The 20,167-nt window shown below is 42.9% G+C and overlaps 1 protein-coding gene across 3 annotated transcripts in view; it reads right to left on the bottom strand.

Moving 5' to 3' along the window:
• LRRC49 (leucine rich repeat containing 49) overlaps positions 1-20,167 on the bottom strand; it is a 125,800-nt gene that overhangs the window by 52,231 nt on the left and 53,402 nt on the right. For all 3 annotated transcript variants that reach the window (XR_002100751.1, XM_019533459.1, XM_019533458.1), the window contains one exon: positions 17,261-17,408. Coding sequence is in view for 2 of the 3 variants with exons in the window: in XM_019533459.1 (XP_019389004.1) it covers positions 17,261-17,408 (148 nt within the window). In the remaining variant the exon portion in view is untranslated. The remainder of the gene's footprint in view (positions 1-17,260; positions 17,409-20,167) is intronic.

Raw genomic sequence — 20,167 nt, 5'->3', positions numbered from 1 at the left:
TCACAACAAAATCTAATACAGAAGCATAGCCATATTTGGTTAAATGTACCCTGTTTACAAAAGTCCAAAAGTTCTCATAGCACAGTATTTTTAGAACACATATTTTCCAAGTAACAAAAAAATGTTCACTATGAACAGTTTCTCCAACACATATTTTGGAAAAACTTTTTAAAAACTTCATATACCTCATGAATATTTATATGATGCTAACTTCTAAAGACAAAGGATTTTTCTTCTCTCCCAAACTAGAAAGCTCTGGTTTAAAACAGTAAATGTTTCCCTTTTCACTTTTAAGAAACTTGCATGTTAAAAAAAAAGTGCGGTCTCAAAAAATGGAAAATAAAACACCTCTTGCAAAAAAAAAAAATTCTCAAAGAAAACCTTGATATATTAATTGCTGGCACATGGATGGAATTTTAAATGTCAAATGCAAGAAACAAAACAGAAACAGGATGTACTCTGTGTAACCATTAAACTTCTCTACTTGTAAAAAGTTATTGTTACAGCATATGAGAATAACTGAGGCAGGTGTAGTATACTTTAAAATATGTTTGCATAGCAAAGGCTATTTTGCAAGATGATTCATGCATTGAACTTGACATAATTCAACAAATAAACTTAGAAATGATCTCTCTGTGCTTTTGATTATCTGTAATCAAAGACGGATTATGCCTGGTTGAGCACGGGGCTCTAAGTGAAGGCCCAGGCCTGGCAACTCTGGATTCATATTGATGAGCTCCTCTATTGTCCAGTTTTACCCTGCAAACCTCCCGTGGGGGAAAAAAAGCTTTTCTTTTTTTCATTTTTTTTAAACTGTCCTACCAAGTTTTTATAGTCTGGAACCTCTTCTTAGCCTTCTTAGGCCCCTCGAGAATGAAGGTTTTAGCTCAAATTTGCATTGGCTTGCCTTGCTTCCTATGTACTTAATGTTCAAGAGACCAACAATGAAAGGAGGGAAGAGGGAAAGCTTCATAAACGCCATCACACATCTCCAAACAAAATAGTTTCATGCATGTATGCCATATGTGGCAGCGCTGTCGGTGGTGGAAGCATGGCGGCAGCAAGCCATATGTGGCAGCACTGTCAGCGGTGGAAGGGATGGCGGGGGGGGTGCGCCAACCAGCAGTCGGCAACTACCAGCAGATGCCACCGGCAGCAGCTCGTATTCCACTGCTCATGGAAAGGCCTCTGCAAAATCCACAGTCCAAGGAAATCTGCTGCCGTTTCAGCAGTAGCTGTGACATGGTTAAAGCTTGAGTTTTGGCAAGTGCAGGAAGAGGGCGAGTGATGCTGAGAACAGTACTTTACTCCTCCTGCATCACCCAAGAGCATTCAGCTGTGGTAAGCCTATGCTACATGACAGAAGACCCTGGAAAAATCTTTTTCATTCCACCTTCCCAAAACAGGGTGCATGTCTTCTTTGAAGAAAATATGGCATATTGATTAGCTATAAAAAGTACAGAAGTCCTGTGGCAATTTGAAGAATATGATGAACCAGAGACTGTAAACACCCACAGTGTCCATCACAAGGCAGTAGTTCCATTGATTATGGATTGGCTCACCACAGAATAAACAAGACATCTTCCAATAATTCTCTTCTGAGGAAACTGTGAAAGCACTGAACTGTCTGGAATCAGAAAAATCTTGTTGCCTGACATGATTTTACCAATAATGCTACACTTTGTAGCTCTTTCACAATTGCTATAATGGTCACAGAAAATAAGAAAACTAGTTTCAGGGCAACATGTAGCATAATACGCCACAACCAGGTACACGTGTGCATTCTTGCACTCTTTTCCAATGGTCCCCATTATATCCACCCTCACCTGTTCAAAGTGCACTTTACAATGTACAGAATCTAAGTGGCAAGGCAATACTAAGGAAAAGTACTACCAGTACCACCTGATTACTATATTTTCTCATATACAACAAATACCTTTTCCCTAAAAATTAGCCTGCTTCCCAAAAAAATTAGAGTATTTTAGGAAGGGAAACTTTACTTTGTTAGAAAAGGCACAAACCTAGAGATACTGTACAAGCCATACACATGGCAAGATAGCTGCAATTTGCATCTGCTCAGCAAACTGAAAGGCCAGTCTCAAGTTAACCGTCTCACAACCATAGTTATTAACTAAGCACTGTAGCTAGTGCCGGAAGCATGAAGTGAGCTATTGGCTTAGTATCCTGATAAGGTCTGTGTGGAAGCTTTGCCGTGTACTCCTAAAGTAAAACTACTGTCTCTTTCATGCTGGACTGGATAGTCACCTTGAACTCACCCACAATGACTTAGATGGAAAAGAAAGGAACCAAAGATGGATACAGCCCTATGAAAGGCAGTTGACATTAGTTCTGTAACTTAGAAGGCTAGCTCTGCTTCCCAGGGCTCCACCATCCACATACCCTACCCTCGCCACACTTGATGTCATGATTTTACACATATGTGGGAGTCTCAGCCCCTGGGGTGCCTTGATCAGCCTCTAGGTGGCTGGTTTCTTGATCCTGATAACTTGCCTTGTTCTTCCCCGCTTGGGTCCCAACCCGACTGTCCCATAAGTTCTCTGCCCATATCCTTCAGGGCAGTCACAGGAGGCCAGTGCCTCAAACTCACACAAACTCTCGGTCCCATCTCTCCTCCAGGTCCCTGGAGTGGCTGCCCACACCCACCAGACTCAGACTCACCGGCTTAGATGCTGCAATTGCTGCATCATCCTGCCTCCGCAGATAAGGCAATCTTTGGGACTCTCTCCCCCAAGCTCCCTTGGGTCGGTCCCTTGTCTCCGTCTCCCCGCATCCCCTTGGGTTTCTTCCTGGGTATTCTTCTCTTCCCGGCCAATGCCAACTGCCTGCTCAGCTCCCCTTTTAATTCCCCACGCCAATCAGCTATGAGGCTAACCACAGCATCCCATTTGCTGCCTAGCCAGCTCTCCCAGCTGATCAGGCTAATTACCATTCAGGGCTCTTGGCGCAGCTTTTCCCTGGGCCAGGCTCATTGGTGTGGCAAGTATTCCTTTGTTCTTTGAGTTTTTGCCGTTGCATAACAGGGTGGACTTCTCACCCTGTCACAGTCTCCGATGTGGAAACAACCCTATATTTACAGCAACTTATATAAAGAACTACTTCCAGTGAGGAAGTAACAGTCTTGCTACTGCCCTCTGCAAGAGCCCAGGGCCTAACTGTGTGTGATATAGAGTAAGTCCTCCTGAAAACACAGAGCATCCAAGAAGTGCAGCATCCCAGGAAACAGTCTAGCATGTCAGCAAATTCCTGATGCTACACTTCCTAGACACTATGTTTGCAAGAGGACTTACTGCACGTCACACAGTTGGCCATGACTCAACAATCTTTAGTTCAAATGCCCCCACCACCATTTTTAAGCACAGGGACACTGATACACAAGATGCAGGAGGGTGCTGGAGTACAACACTTGCCACGTTCCCAAGCACTCAGTTAATCGAGTTAGAATGCTAGCATGTCGGAGCAGCCTCCATGCTCACGTATAAGTGCCTACATTCTGCTTTCCAAAAACAAGATGCGTGTTTTATTTGAGCAAGTATCATGTGAAAGAAAGTACAGAATTACATCCCACAGGAAGTGATGGTTTCTACAAACTTGGATCACCACAAGCCTCTCCTATCTTCAAGCATATATAGGCAAAGAGTGGATCCTGGAATGCAAGTCTTGTTGGTGGATATTTTCTATACATTGACCCAAGGGAGTCAGTGTCTGTACTTTGAAAATACAGCATAATAATCTCAAACAACCAGTCACAGGGACAGACTCCTATGCAAAACATGCAAATGACTGGAAACAGTACAATGTAGCTGGTAGGTCTTCTTGTTCCTCTACAGATACAAGTGTAATCAAAGCACTACAATTCTCACACTGTTTATTTCAGGGTTAAATTTAAGTGATGAAGTTCATTTGCTATAGGACCAGATAGAGATAACAGTTAAACCATAAACAGCTGATGCATGATCCCAAGCAGCTACTGACTCTCCCTTTTTAAAGCAGTGAAGTTACCTCTGTTTTGCCAGACATTGCATTTTAAAGTACTTTGTTAACATATATAGAAAGATAACACATGTAGAAAGATATTTTTCCAATCTCTAAGTAGCAAGAGATTTCTGAATTAAAAAGGAGAAAAAAAGTCTTTAGTGAAGGAATGAAACTGAACTAACAGAAACAACATGTAGCAACATACCATCGATTGGACATGTTATTGATTGGAGTGAAGCTGTTCAACATTATGCTCCTATACAGGGGTAAGCAACCCCTGGTACGCATGCCAGAGTATGGCATACAAAGGCATTTTTGCTTGGCATGCATCTTTCGGGGGGACAGCAGGGAAGTGGCTGGGGCTGCACTGCCAAAACAAGGATCAGGTACCTTAGCTCCCCTGCCACCTGCCTCTGGCATGCCAGCATCTTATAAAAAGTTGAGGTTGTGGGTATTTTTGGCACTCTGCCCAAAAACATTGCTGACCCCTACACTTTAATATGTTTTCATTTTATTTCATAGATTTCATAGACATCAGGGCTGGAAGGGACCTCGGGAGATCATCGAGTCCAGCCCCCGCCTAACTTTTATAAAAGACACAACTCAGCTAAGAAAGTCCACATTTGTTTTACTGGAATAGGAATTTAAAGAGTCAAGTAAACTTTTTGATAAAGATCAAAAACAATTTTTTATTACTTTTTATGGAAATTCAAGTCCCAAACGTGTAAACATTTCTTGATTAATCTTATAGCGCACACACAACCAATATGCTGTGTTAATCCTGCAAAGCAAATAAGCATTGGTTCAAACAGACCTGCCCGTAAAAATTCTGCAGTCACCCTTACAGAATCTGTAGCTCCTTACAACAAACATAATTTATATTCATCATCTCCCCAAATTTGCAGCCAGGGGGACCGATATATACAGAGATCTCAGCATGCTCTGCAGAGGCCCATTTCCCAAAGTTCCCATAGATAGCTAAGCACATAGGAAAGCACTGATTGACAGGCCACCCAGGGACCCACACCCACCAGAAACTCCTCCCCCTTCTGCCCATCTCATGCTGCCAGTACAGAGCATCACAGCACACCCCTTCAGTTTCCACTGCCAAAAAGACATCTATTTCACTTCCAGCCCATAATGGATCCCTGCTATCTGCATGCTCTGTGGCTTCCGACCAATTTGATGTGGGCAGGTCCACAGTGGGAAAGGCAGTACAGGAAGACTATGTAAGTACTGGCACCATGATTCACCTGCCTCATCAATCTGCAGAAGGTCAGCAATAGGGGGAGGTTCAGATGCTGTCTCCATTTAAGGTGGGAGGGGGGGGGGCTGCAGAGACTTCCCTTCATTCCAGCCATTGCCTTTAGCTGTATTTTATGCAGTGACTAGCTGCTATAATTTTCATAGACTTCCAGGCTCTCCCATGACCCCAATGAGCTCTGACATGGCCTCTGTTTCAGGAGAGACCCTGAGTTTTCCTTTCATCCCAGCCACGGCCTTTATGAATTACAAAAGCTAGACTCTGCACCAAGCACACATGAACCCCCTAGCCAAGCTACTAGCCCATATGGCTCAAATGTTGCTTTCACTTCAGAAGTACTGAAGAGTTTCCCTTTCACCCCAACCACTGCATTTGCCACTTGTAAAAGGAATGACATAAACACCCTTGAGTCAGGATGGGGCGGCAGGAGGGGGATAGCCTCTTGGGATGCCAGAGGACCAAGGCAGACCTTCTGGAGCTTTGTGTAACTGGACATGTAGTGCTGCCAAGTAGTTGTTTTTGGAAAGAGTTAGTGTTTCTTTATAAAACCACAGGTTTTTTTCTCCCCCCCCACAAAAAAACTGCTAGAATAGCTGTATGTTTGCTTTTTGCAGCAGTGCAAGGGCATATTTAAATCACTAGACATGCAATGTCTGTCCAGGGTCAGAGATTTCATTATATTACATTCATTAAGGCAATACTGTTTTTTTCTGATCCAATGTTGTGTATGTTTATGATGCTCCCATTATCTTGCCAACTTTGATTTTGGTCATGTAGTAATATGATACAGGCATTGGTGATGTAAACATCAGTTGTATTTCCAATTCCTCCTACTTGGAAAACCAGGGCTTGAGTTTGACCAGAGTCAGATATCCAGTTCAAAAGGTTTCTTAACTAACATAAATATCAAAAAGAACCTGGCAGATCTTTTAGTCTGAGAATCTTCAAAAAAGGATGAGGAACTACAGATGACTATTTGAATTGCAATTTAAGGGCTGTAATATTAATATAGTATGCAGTTACCTTTTTACAAAAAGACATTCAAGATATAATGCCAAAACAACAACTCAACAGAATATTAAAAAATGTGATTTGTTGTCCAAAGCTAATTGGGTTAAGACTACAAACATAATTGCCTTCAACACAAAACACCTTACTTGATTACAAACAGAATTAGAATTTTGAGTTGCCACTATTAATAACAAGGTGAGGCAAAAAATCACTAGCACAAAGATATCCAGATACTCAACTACTTAGCCATTTTAACCACATTCACTATCCAAATGCAGATTCTGGACAGGACATGACCTGAACTGGTTCCCAGATAGAACTGGATGGAGTCGACAGGCATCTAATGCAGAACTTTCCCATTGCATTTTAAAAATTAGAAGACCAGTTAGAATATTTGTTAAACTAAGTGTGTGTTTCATAATTTGATAAGTGCAGAAACAGTTTTAAAGTTTCTTTGTAGAAATGTGACTCTAAAATGTCTTGACTTACAGACATGTATACATGTTCAACAAAAAACCTCTTAGGAATACTACATTTTGAAAAAAAACTCCCTAAGCTCTGAACATCAGGAAATTTAGGGTTACCATTCTATAAACTATTTACTGTATTTACTTGTGTAAGATGGCCCTGAATTTAAGACAACCCCCATTATTAAACTGTAGACATGACAATTTATCATTCTGTTAATTTTCCAAGGCTAGAATCTATTTTTTGGAGGGTCTTCTTAAATTCATCCCTCCTGCCACTGCCACAGGGGAAGTAGTGGCAGAGGAAATGGTGGTTGGGGGCGGGGAGGGAGGAGTCAGGCAGCCTGCCCCACACGTCTTGTCTCCCTCTTGCCCCTTGCCCCCAGTTTCTGCCTCTCTGCCATCTACCCCCTCCTACCACTTGTTCCCCTCTTGTGCCTGTTCCCCCTTACCTTTGGAGACGCTCCTGTCCCGCCTCCTCTGGGGACACGGAATACCTAGCCGGGCCAGGCAATAGTGGCAGCTTCAGCCCATCAGGGTCAGGGCCCAAACCCATAGCAGCTCTTCGCTGCTCCACATGCTCCTTCCCCCTGCACTGCTCCCTACTCTGTGCATCCCTTTCCCCGTACACCCCCTACACCAGATGACCTTTCTCCGCACCCCTCTTGCTCTGCACTCCACTTCCCCTCCACCATTCCCCCATACACCTTTGCTCTGTTCATCCCTTCTTCATATCCCTCTGCGGGCCATATGCCCCTTCCCCATGCTCCCCTTGCTTCATGTGCCTTCCCCAGAAATCCTTCTGCTGCCCTTTCCCCCCATGCTTCCTCCACACCATGCCTAGAGTACGCTTCCCCACACTCTCCCATGCACCCCCTGCCACATTAGCCACCCTGGCCCCATCGGGAGCTTCCAGCTGTTTGCCTGACCTGTACTCAATTCTGTGACAAAAGGTTCTCTTCCCTATGCTGAATGGGGAACAAACTTGTCTAGACAAAAGAATCTTATGCTAGGTAAAACTATCATACAGATATGGGAATATGTTTAATTCCCATTTATTAAAGAAGAGAGGCATCTCAAAAGATCTACATATGATTGCAGGTCACAAGAGGCCCCCACTGTAAATAAATGAGAAGCATCAAAATCCATCTAATTTTCTTCTACAAAACACGTGCCACTTAATTCACAATACTGTACTTTCTTTGACAGTTTTGCTGAAAGAATCTCAGTCCACTGAGAACATATACATAATTTACAAGAACATTTTAATCTATACATTCACTACACACTTGTTTAAAAATTTCATACAGGAAAACAGAAGTAGGGTGATAAGCCACCTCTCATTTGAATAAACCCTAAAATAAATGGGCTTCAGAAGCTTAAAAACTAGTGAAAGAGTTTCTAAAAAGGGCACTGAATATTTTCAAGTGCAGTACTTCAAAACAAATACATGGTAGCTGAATTTGGAATGTAAAAACTCTGTCATTTTAAATAAGCTCAACAAAGTAGGTAGAGCTTGAAGAAACATCTATAGAGCAAGAGATTTTGAGTCACCTTTGCTTCAAAGCTGGGATAAAAGAGTTTCACAGTTCCAAGGGTAAAATACAGGCTTTGTATAAAGGGCAGATACAAAACAGGCTCTGTGCTGATCCACTGGATGGTAATGAATGACACATTAAAATCAGGGCAACTTCCAGTATACAACACAGAATTTTTATTCCATGATTATAACAATATATTTATAATGATTTCTAAATACAAGATTTTTTGCCCCTTGTCTTTCCAGCTCCAACTCCTTGGGCACTCTCTGACCTCAATTTTTATCATCTTAAAATTCCCTATAAATAGCTGCTCTTTCATTATTCTTACTGTTGCTTTCTTTTATGGATTTGAAGTCTCCTCTTTGTTTTCTAGCCCAATATTTTGTTCTCCCAGACATATAAGGCATGACACAAAAGAGGTAGCTTAACTAGGTCAGAACTTTGATTTATCTGGGAAACTTCTAGTAATAAGTCATACAAAGCAAATCATCTTCTTTTCTTTCAAGAGGGCTCCTGATAGTCCCTCCATTCTCCACATTTGGTCCTATCCCATTAAACTCGACATCCTATCCTACCTATTAGATCCCTAAGCTGCTGTGAAAAAAAGCAAAAACACCACAACCCACCCTTGCCAGCCTGGCAATGAGGGGAAAGTCCATTTGGTTCCAATACAGACAAATAGCACAATACACATAACAGATTCGAAAGGCCAGGTCCACACTAATCTCAGAAGTGGAAAAGTACTTGTCAAGAAGGCAAAGGTGTTCATACCATGGGAAAAGGGTTATATACCCTCCCTCTGTTGCCTAGAAGCCAATACCCTTCATCTAAATCTGCAGTTCTCAACCTTTTCAGACTCAAAGCACCCTCCAAAAAGTGCCAGTTCTTAGTTTTCACTTCCTTTTTGACTACAGAAAAGAATAGAGCAATTTTCTGTTGCCAAGAACTAAGAAACACTGCAGTAGGTCAGAATGTGTTTAGCACTATGGATTCCTATTTGAAATCTCTGGGTTTACCTTATGAATCATATCTGCACACCTACCAGTGCTAATACGCATGGTACCCTATGACACCCTTGAAAGGATCTCAAGGACCCCCTAACCAGGTGCCGTGGCACCCTCGTTGAGAATCGCTGCTCTAAACATTTGCCTTATTACATCCTAACCACCCACCTCTCATTGTTAAGAAGCTGTTCTTGTAAAAAGGGGGAAAGGGATAATCCCTCTTAGAAGGGCAACACTCCCTCCCCTCATGGGCTCAGAAAATGCACTTTTTCACCTAGGAACAGCAATGGCGATTCCTTACTTTTACTTGTTTATTCCATATTGTATTCCTGTGTGCTTTTGCCACCTTTCCTGAATACTTTGTATTACAGTCCTCATGCAAACAACAAAGTGACTGTCTCAGTGCTTCTAAGGTCCATGTCGCAAGAAGAGGCCCTTGTACACGTGACAGGGGTTTAGTCCTCCAGGGTTATATTCTATGCCCCCTAAATTGAAACAGTGGGTTTTTTTTTTCATTACTGTTTACTTATCATGAGTCTTAAATCTTAACAAATGCTCAGTGAGCTTTTCACAGTAAATTACTGCAGGGGGTGCTGCATAACAATCCACCCCACTGATCTCTACAACAGCCCTGCTGCTTACATTTTAATTCTTACACGCTTCCAGATCCTGTAACTGCCCCCTGCCCCTAAAAAGCTGGGGTGTGCAATGACCCCAGAAACCCATGATCTGCCCAGGGCTGCAGATAATAGTGCTTAGTGGAACAATGAACAGACCTGCCATGAAGCATCACCCCAGCAAACACCTGCAACCTAGCAGAAGCCAGGGAGGAAATGTGGATGTGAGGTCCCCATGCTCTTTTTGAATAGGTGCCATTAGCAGATCAAGTGCTATGCCAGGCATTGAAGTGCCAGAACCACCAACTAATCACAAATGTCCAAAATCTCCCTACACCCACTCTTCCATGACACCATGCTCAGCAGAAAAAAGGCAGGTGCTGAGCAGCATACTGAACACCCCCACCCTCTGACCATGAAGAATCGCAGGAACACACTGGAGTGACTGATAGGTCAGACAGGGTTGCCGGGGGGAGGGGTGGTGCTTGAAGGGCCCGCTGCAGTCCCTTCAAGCTGCATCACAAGTTTCTGGGCAAAGAATTTTGGGTGTGCAGCAGTGGGACATTAACAATTATCCTTCTGGACAATGGGGGATCTGGGGACAATTTGGGGCAGGCTATGGATGTTACAGTCGTTCTGTTAGTAAAAAAGTCACATGGGCAGATTTCTGGGAGTGCACATGGAAACCCCACATCAGGATGAGGATTAGTTTATGACAACACAAACTCACTTAATTGCCAAAACGTGCATACGTGTACAGTGTGACACCATTAAGCCACACAAAAGGGCAATTTTCATCACGGTACATGCACCCAGGATGTGTTAACTGCACTTAAAATGCACGTTCACCCAGTAAAATGTGCACTAAGTGTGATCATATCATAGCAAAGTTATGATTTTTCACAGGAGGAATATCTGCAGCTCATATTAAGCAACATGAGTAACACTAAGTCAGCTATTGTTCAACTACTCCATGGAGATAAAACAAGTTCAAAACTCAGTATGGTAGCAAGGCTGAGATAAACCGATTGTTGGTCTCAGCCCTGGCACTGCACCAGAGTTGATTCAAGACTCCCAGCAGCAGAGACCTGTCTTGCCCCCTGGATGCAGCAGCAGGTGCAGATGCAGGGACCCTGTCCCAGATTCAGCTCCACATGCCTCTCTCCACCCACCTCCAGAAGCAGAGAGTCTGCTCATGCCAGTGTGTCAAAGACAGGTACTCCTGTGCTGGTCATATGGTGAGGAGGGTGCAGGCTCCAGGCATGCGGGTTACATATCCTCAGAGGTGGACATAAGAGTTTCAGCACCTGCTACTGGGGTCTGTGTTGAGGGGAGGGAAGGGAGGCAAAGCCATCTCCAGACCTGTCTAGAGTGAACTGAGATCATAGTAAGCATTACCATGTGACTGCTAGGAACATGGTTTTAACTTTTAATATGGCACAATGCTTACAATGATCTCAGATAAAAAAAAATAAAAGTGCCAAGTGTCCCATACAACAGTGTTAATAGCTCCTTTTGGTACTAAAGTAATACTACTGATACTCATCTCGGTCAGAACCACCATGTAACAGGTGAGCAATATCACCAAGATTGGAGCAGTTTAATTAATAAGCACACTAGGACTTTCAAATTGAGGTCTGTGTACCCCTAAGGGTACATGGCACTTTGCCAAGGAACATGTGCCTAAATTTTAATAATGGCAGGGGAGCTTCTGATTAGTCAATGCACAGTGAATAAAGGCATTGCCATGTGTTGATGCTGGTATTGACACTTTCTAAGGAACAAAACACACAGAGGTGCATTGGGTATAAGGGCTAAAGAGACACGTTCAAAAAAGCATGAAAACTCCTGCACTAGGATGCACATTCTATTTTTACATATTTTTTCAATAAAATAAAGTAATATTTACTTGATTATAACATGAGGTTCCCCTGCCATTCAACATGGTGGGGGCGGGGAATAAATAAATAAAAATCAAGCCTCATCTTATGGTTAGGGACCTACCTAAACAACAGACAAAGGGCTTCTTGCAGCCCATTTGCAGTGCACAGAACCAATACAGCAGGCATTTCACAGTGGCCCCACCCTTCTGCACTGATTAGCAGAGAGGTCCTGCCCCTTAGCACTGATTGGCAAAGAGACCTGGAGGGAGGAGGAACACGGGGGCAGCCACCATGTTGACTGCTGGCTGTCCCACCCCGTTGGTGGCAATTGATGGAGAGGCCCTGGTGGGGGCAAGAGGGACAAGGGGGCAGCCGCCATCTTCTCCGCTGCCCTTCATGCCATGCCAACCAGCACCCTCCCCCCCTGGCAGAGAGGACCACTAGGGAGCCGGAATTTTTTGTTGTTGTTGTTGATTCTGCAGACAATCCCAGATTTCGCAGTTTCCACAAAACCACGAATTAAGTAGGTCACTAGTTATGATTTCATACAACTTACCAGACCCCAGAAAACATCCATGGCCAGCCAGTAGAAGATGCCTGAGCTCCCATCGGTGTGCAGGTTTTTTGGCTGGCCACTTGAGAGTTACTCCAAGCTGCTGCCTACCAAGGTGTGCTGAGTTGCTTTCTGCATTCTCTGGCTGGAAACCCCACATGCCGCTCAAAATGACCCATCAGGTACCAGCCATGCACTGTCCCCGCAACGTGCAGAGTTTCTGGCCAGCTTGTGCCGAGTTGCTCTGAGCTGCTGCGTCAATGGGGGGGTGCTGGAGCAACTACTCATAAGCTGGCAGCTTGGGCAGATCCCTTTCCATATGCCAGGTTGCTGCAGCACCCACTGCTCCAGCAACAACTCAAAGCAACTCAGCATGTGCTGGCCAGAAAGCCTGAACACTGTAAGTACACTGCCTAGCCAGTGCCTGCCAGGTCATTCTGAGCTGTTCGCAAGGAGCCTGGCCAGTGCATGCTGAGATGTCTCTACACCTGCCAGCCAGACAGCAACTGGGAGTGACCCAAGTCGCCTGGGACCCAGTATACTGTGGGGAGAGGTTGGCCAGATACACCCCACAGCAGTGGGATCCTGCAGAACCTGGCCTTCACACAGGGAGCAGGGACCCTGGCCAGCACACAACAGGGGGGGACCCCACAAGGGCTGGCAAGCACTCAAGAAGGAAGGATCTCCAGGGGCCAGCCAGGCACCCTACATGCTGCAGGGAGGGTCCTGGATGCAGTGACAAGGTACCGAACACTCATCAAGGGACCCAGCATGTGGCAAGGGACCCAATGAATGGCAAGGCTCCAGGCAGCAGTAGGGAGGGATTCGGCATGCAGTGAGACTCCTAGAAGTGACAGCAGTGCATTCATCACATGGCAAGGTTCCCAGCAGTGGTAGCAAGGGACTGAGCATGAGGCGAAGCACCCAACATGCAGTGGTGAAGGATCTGGCAGCAATGACATGGGACTCAGAATGCTGACAAGGGATCTAGCATGCAAAGGACCAAGAAGCAGTGACAAGGAACCCAGAATGAACATGCCAGTGAGGGATCTAGGACACAGCGAGATTCCAGTCAGTGGCAGTGAGGGAACCAGCATACAACAAGGCACCTGACAGCAATGAGGCAAGTGGCAGGAGGACACCAAGAAGAGGGACAGGTTGGCAGGGGAGCACTTGGTGGAGTAGCAGGGAAAGCAGCAGATTACAGGGCCTTATCACCACTGACTGACCAAAATTTAAAATCACAGAAGCCCATGGTAAATTCTGTAGGGTGAGTAGTGGCAGAGAAACCCCCATGACAGATCATTCAGAAAAAAGAGGACGTAGCAGTACAAATGTAAAAGATACCAAAACAGATGTGATACAAATTTTAAAATGAAAATTATAAATTAGGTTGAAAAAACAAAAATTGTGAGGCAGGAAAGAAATATAACAATATTGAAGCAAATGTGCGTTGATGGAGACAAAAGAAAACTCAAGAATGCCAAGTCCACACAGAAAACATTTGGGAGTCCAAAACAAGGTCGCTTTCAGTGAAATTGATAAGCAAGTTCTCAAGTATGTTCAAGAAAAGAGAAAGTAGGGAATGCCAGTAGCCCACAAAATCCTTTGACTCAAGGCATAAGAAATAGCAAAGGAATTGAACGTTCCCCTTCAAAATCCAAATCAAGTAGTGGGTAGTGTATCTGAATGATGCGACATAATGGCTTAGCTCCGAGACAAAGAACATCACTTGCACAAAAAGGCTGGCATCAGACTGCAAAGGAAAGCTTGTTGAATTCCAGCAGTACATTATTGGTCTATACAAAACTCATGACTACCTGCCGGGCCAGATAAGTAATACTGATAAAACTCCAGTCTTTTCTGACACACCGAGCAATGTCACCATACATGCAAAAAGCACTAAATCCATAATTATGAGAAATACAGGAAATGAAAAGTCGTGAATTCCAGTGATGTTACCAGTATTGGCAGATAGGAGAAAATTGCCACCCTATGTGATTTTGGAATGCATAACTGCCAAAATAAAAGTTGCCACCAGGAATAGCAGTCAGATGCCACAAACAAGAATGGATATCACGTGAACTGATGAATGACAGGCTGGATGTTGTGTGAAAATGGAGATCTGGGGGACCTGCTAAAGAAAAGAGGAATGTTAGTACTAGATTCATTCAGAGGGCATTTAACACCAGATGTGAAAGCAAAAATGTGGTCAATAAATTGTGACCATGTAGTCATACCTGTTGGTTTGACATCTCAGCTTCAAGTACTGGATGTCATTGTGAATATGCCCTTTAAGGACCATTTACAGTGTCAGTAGTTAGACCGGATCTTGGCAGGGAACAATGCACTTACACTGGGTAAAAAGATTAAGCCAGCCATAGCACTGGTTTGGCCAATGGATTATGACTTCTTGGGGAAGGATATCTTCAGAATACATTATCAAAGGCTTTAAGAAGTACTGTATAGATGGAACTGAAGACAATGTTTTGTGGGAAGATGAGGAAGAGGATGAGAACAGTGAAGACTGTGAGAGTGAGGATGCATTTATTTAATTTATGAGTTGCATTTAATTTACGACTTACCAGTATTCCTATAGTTTTTAAATCAGTAGTTCTGTTTATAAAAATAATACCAAGATAATTTTTTTTCTTGCATGGAATCTAATTATGCGGGGGTGGTCATCTTAAACGTACGGTCATATTAGATTCAAGTAAATACTGTATTACTAAAGGAATCTATTTTAGCAAATGATTTGACTGATCAGGTCACAGCTGTGAACTGTCGTACTAATCCCTAGGAGGTCTGTCCTTAAAAGCTGCAAAGGAATTTTTGTTTAGAATTCTTCCACCACATTGCCCCATACAACTGGAACATTCTTCAAATGCCCTTTTCTTGCAAATGGAAAGAACTATAGTGGAAACTTTTTCAAGAAATAGGAGCTGTGCTCTTTTGAGTCCTAGAAGTCTGTAGAATTTCAAGAGAGAGATAAAGTTTTACTGGATAAATCTGTAGCTGTTTAGTTTGTATATGGAGCTTAGCACCATAATACAGTTATACACACACATTTTATGTTTATTTTATTCATATAAAGCCCCTGCACAGGAAAAGTTCAAAAGCCAGGTGCCACAGCCCCCCCACACGTGGGGTTGAAAATCAACTGATTTTTGGCTCCAATCAAACAGTCCTAGGTCTAGTTCAAGAGCCAGGGCTGTCTGGGGACCGAAGCTGACAATTAGCCCCAACCCTGGACAGTCACAGGCCCAGACCATCTGGGGCCGTTACGCAGACAATCAGCTGATCATTGGCTGATTCAAGAGTTAAAGACTCAGGGCTGTCTGGGCTAGGGCTGGCAATTGGCTTATTATTAAAACCCTACACCTGATAGCTCTGATAGAGCAGCTGGCTGGGCATAGGAGATATAAAGCTCCCACAAAGCCAGAGCTGCCAGGTATAGGGTTTAAAGTCCCCAGCAGGGCTCCCCCCTGCCCTCTTCCAACCTTGGGCCAAAGTTGACAGTTAGCTGATTGCTGGCCTCAGCTACATGTTAATTGAGGGAATTTATTAACCATCCATGAAAATATGCTACATTGCACATGGAATATTTTTATAACTTGTTTCCCATTTTATAGTACCTTAAATTGGGCATGTGTGTAGTGCCCTTGACATTTATGCTGCACTGAGAAGTATTCCTGCTTCATTCACTTTCTTTGCCATTGAGGACTTTTATTTTTTATTTTTGGATTGCTATTAAACTGGGAACCTCACTCTTAACCTTGCAGCCCTAAATGACCCTACCAGGAGTACAAAGAGTACAAAATTCCAGGTAGCATCACTTTCTAGGTCACTGGTAGCACACAAAACTCTCCATCATATTAAGGCAGTGATCCATGGGAGGAGTAATAACCCATTACAAGTACTTTTCAGACAAAAGTCAGATTCTACAGTTCTCCTGCAGGCAAAGTAAGACTAGGGAGGAGGAAGAGAGTGAAATGGGCATGGGAATAAGGAAGATGAAAAACACGCCTATAATCTGATCAGTCTGACTTCCCTTTATTCATCAAGGGAAGTCAGACAAAAATCACCCATACTGAGCATGTGAATTAAGCTCACAAACACAAAAAAGACCAGCTTATACATAGTCTTGCAGTTAGTGACACTGATTTAGTGACAGTGTATGTTGCATTACCAGAATGCTTGGATTCAAAGTTGCCAGCTCTCAATTTGATCATGAGGCACGTGATTTTTTTTCTTAAATCCCCTGCTCCTGAAGTCATATGAATATGCAACTCCTAAGCTTTCAGTAATAAGTTAGTTTGTAGCTCTCCTATCTAATAAAGTATAAACACTTAAAATGAATCCTTAAGGATGCTGATTTTAAAACAACTATGTAATAGGGTTGACACATTTAGGAAGGTGCAGAGACTAGTTAGTTGAAAGGTCTTAAAAAGGGACTGTTCTTTAAAGTAGAAGTAAGTGCCACCTATGTAACAGTTGCAAGGTAATATTTCATGTACTTGAAATTATAGAAAGAAGTCAGAAGAGACTATGATGAGGAAGGTTCTACGGAGCAGCTTTACAATGAAGCAAGAAAATCAGTAGTTTTAGGAATAACAGTTCCCTTAAAACAAAACCCCAGTCCAGTGTCAAAAGCAAGTAACTCTGATATCCTTTACCACTTGTTATGACAGTGGTCATACAGAATACGTAGTGAAAGCCATTTAAAATATTTTGCTCACCAAAAAGAGTAAACACTTGTGTGTAATGTGGAACAGAAAGTGACAAACTATAATTTACTGCAATGTCCAAGTTACATCTACTTCAGATTAAGTACAAGTTTTTCTATATGTACAACACAGAAATCCTATTTGCCAATGTCAATGTTTATACAATCAGATGAAAATATTTTGTAAAAGGTTCTTACCGTGATTCTCTTCATATCTAGCTGTCGGAGCTGCATCATATGATGGAGAACAGTGTGTTTGTACCATGACTCCTGAGCTATTGGATTGCCATCAAGGGTGATATCTGACAAAGACGAAGAATCAGCGAGGCACAGAATATCGTCAAAACTGCACACAAAAAAGGGAATAATTTTTAATACCACTAAATAGATCTTTTTTTTTCCATAAAAATATTAAAAATACAAGGGAGCACTCTATATATAACATCATACACTAAGTGTGCTACAAGCATTCCCTTCCCTCTCTGCCATCTAGTTGTAGTTTTTTAAAACGGGAAATCAAAATAAGTCAGTAGATCAAAAACTATTTCAAGCAAGATGCTAAAAAGAAATAAAAGTACAATAAAAATATTCTTGAAATTAGATTTAGTAATTTGATAACACTTGTGCTATATATATGGAAATTCTTAAATAAGGAAAATTACATATTTTAAATCTATATTTAATTACTGTCATACGCTAGAGAGTTCCATATTGCATCCAAGTCTTGGGAATCAGACCCTCCCCCCAAGATTACCATTTTTGGCTTAACTTCATGTGCAATACTTAATTCTATCTTGCTAGATCTCTACACTACCAGTTTTATACAACTATGTTATTTTTCCACATACTATGGAAGTTACTACAGGTACCGATAGACTCAGCTTATCAGAATTGATGCAGTTTCCCTCTTTTGAAAACAACTGCAAGTTTTAGCATACATACTCCATAAACACACTGTTAAGCCGTACTTCCGTACCTGCTTGTATATAGTACAAACTATGCATGACGTGATTCCAAAGCCACAAGGCTCATGATTTACTACGTATCTCATTGAGCTGGGCCCCACCAGACACAACAGCATTTTAAGCCATTATGACCCCACAGCTCAGCACTGTTCAGTATGTGTGTGTACTTCAGATACCCTCCACAAACAATACATATGCTAATTAGCCCCTCACTCATGACTGGAGCTGGGTGTTCTTGTCACAAGTCCTAGGATCCTCCAAACATTGGTATTCAGATGAGGAACAGAGCAACCTGCTCCAGCTCCATCTCATGACAGGCAGGGCCACACTAATCATATGCTAACACAATGGCAAGCAAAATGACCATCCTGATAGTAAGGTGGCAAAAAAAAGCGGCCTGGAAGATGTCCAAAAGAAGGCCTGAGCTATAGAAGGGTATTATTATGATCTTAGAGAGAAGTCAGCTCTCTAACTTGGCATGTTTAAGAATGTAAGAACATACAGAATAGCTCTCTCGTTTAACACGATACATCTTTTACATGGAAACATTCCTACACTGATCAAGAATTTCTTGCACCTCTGTTAAGAGCACTCTTGAGCAGTTCTATGCATTCTACCAGCCTCCAGGCTGTAGAGTGCAAAAATTGGTGGTCTGGAAGATGTACTGGCCCTTGCCAGGAGATACTGTATTCAACTAGTAGGTAAGGTACGTAGAAGGTTGGTGGGACACTTAGAAAATGTCTGATATCCAAAACTTTCTGCTTTTGGGCATCACCCTATTGTTCAGCAACTTGGTCACAGGGACTGGTGGGAAGGCACAGAGATGTCCAGAAATGCCTAAAACAGAAGGCCTTGCAATTAGCATTCTTCACGTTGGCAACTAAGCCTATGTCTGAAGTCCCCCACTGTCAGAATACTGAGTCTATGGTAGATTTCTGCAACAACCATTTGTGTTGGCTGCCATATTTCTATTCAAGAATGGTCACTGCTGGAAGGTAAAACAGAAAGACAGTTGCCCAAAATTCCCCAACTGGATGTCTTACTGACAACATCAGGACAAAACAAGTGCTTCCTTGTTTGCTATTGTAGTAAAAAGATGAATTGTTCATTAGGATTTCCCTACAGTGCTCTGCAGGAGAGCATAAATGCCATACAAACATTCCATAAAGGCATTTTGGGATATTTATGTGTAGCTTTAGACTGTTCTGCAGACAAATGCCTTATATTTGAAGTTGACTCACATGTGTACTCCAAATTCACCCTGATACATAAGCAGGGGAAACATCCCTTTCATCAGCTGTCAGGAGTTTAGCCACCAACCAAGTTCTCCCAGGACTTGGGACAGCAACCAGCCTGTGTGTATTTCTTGGAAAGTGCATAATACCCTTAGTCATCATTTTACAGCTACAGGTCAAATCTAGCAAGTGACATCCCTCATAGGTCTGGGCCCAAAAACTTTGTAATTGATCTCATCTTTACATCATCAATCTGCATCTGTCCTTTGGTACAGTCATCAAGACCGAAAGTCATTTAAGGCCCCAGTGAATTCTCTCATTTACAATGGTATAAGAGATTTCTTGTAGGTCACCCAGAGCTCTAAATACAAGTAAAAGGACAGAACCCTACCTATGCCTCTCTTGCTTTCACCATGGGATCTGCGCCTGCTCAGCCAGTTGCTCCTTTTCTTTAGATGTACCACTCTTGGGCAAGGAACTTTGTCAATGCTTCCCATACTCTGGAGAACGTTGGCTAGAAATGGGGTATCTATTTCTGGAAATTAGCTTGTAAGGCAATATGCACTGGAACAATGGTCCAGGGCAATGGCAAGGGTTAATTGATTTCTAAAAGCCTGTTTGTGACGGTTTCTTCAAGGCTCACTGTGCCTGACACAGGCAAGCGGCAAGCAGACACACAGGCTGGAAAACTGATGACATAGAATCATAGAATCAATAAATCGGAAGGGACCTAGACAGATCATCAAGTCTGACCCCCCACCATAGGCAGGAAGAAGCACTGGGGGTGGGAGGGGCCATAAGACCCCAGCCAGGTGCCTATCCAGTCTCCTCTTGAAGGTTTCCAGGGAAGGTGAGAGCACCACCTCTCTGGGAAGCCTATTCCAGGCTCTGGCCACCCTTACAGT

This window comes from Crocodylus porosus, unplaced genomic scaffold, assembly GCF_001723895.1.
Source record: "Crocodylus porosus isolate Cpor-Errol unplaced genomic scaffold, CroPor_comp1, whole genome shotgun sequence".
Classification (NCBI taxonomy): domain Eukaryota; kingdom Metazoa; phylum Chordata; order Crocodylia; family Crocodylidae; genus Crocodylus; species Crocodylus porosus.
This window is presented reverse-complemented; position numbering and strand designations above follow the sequence as displayed.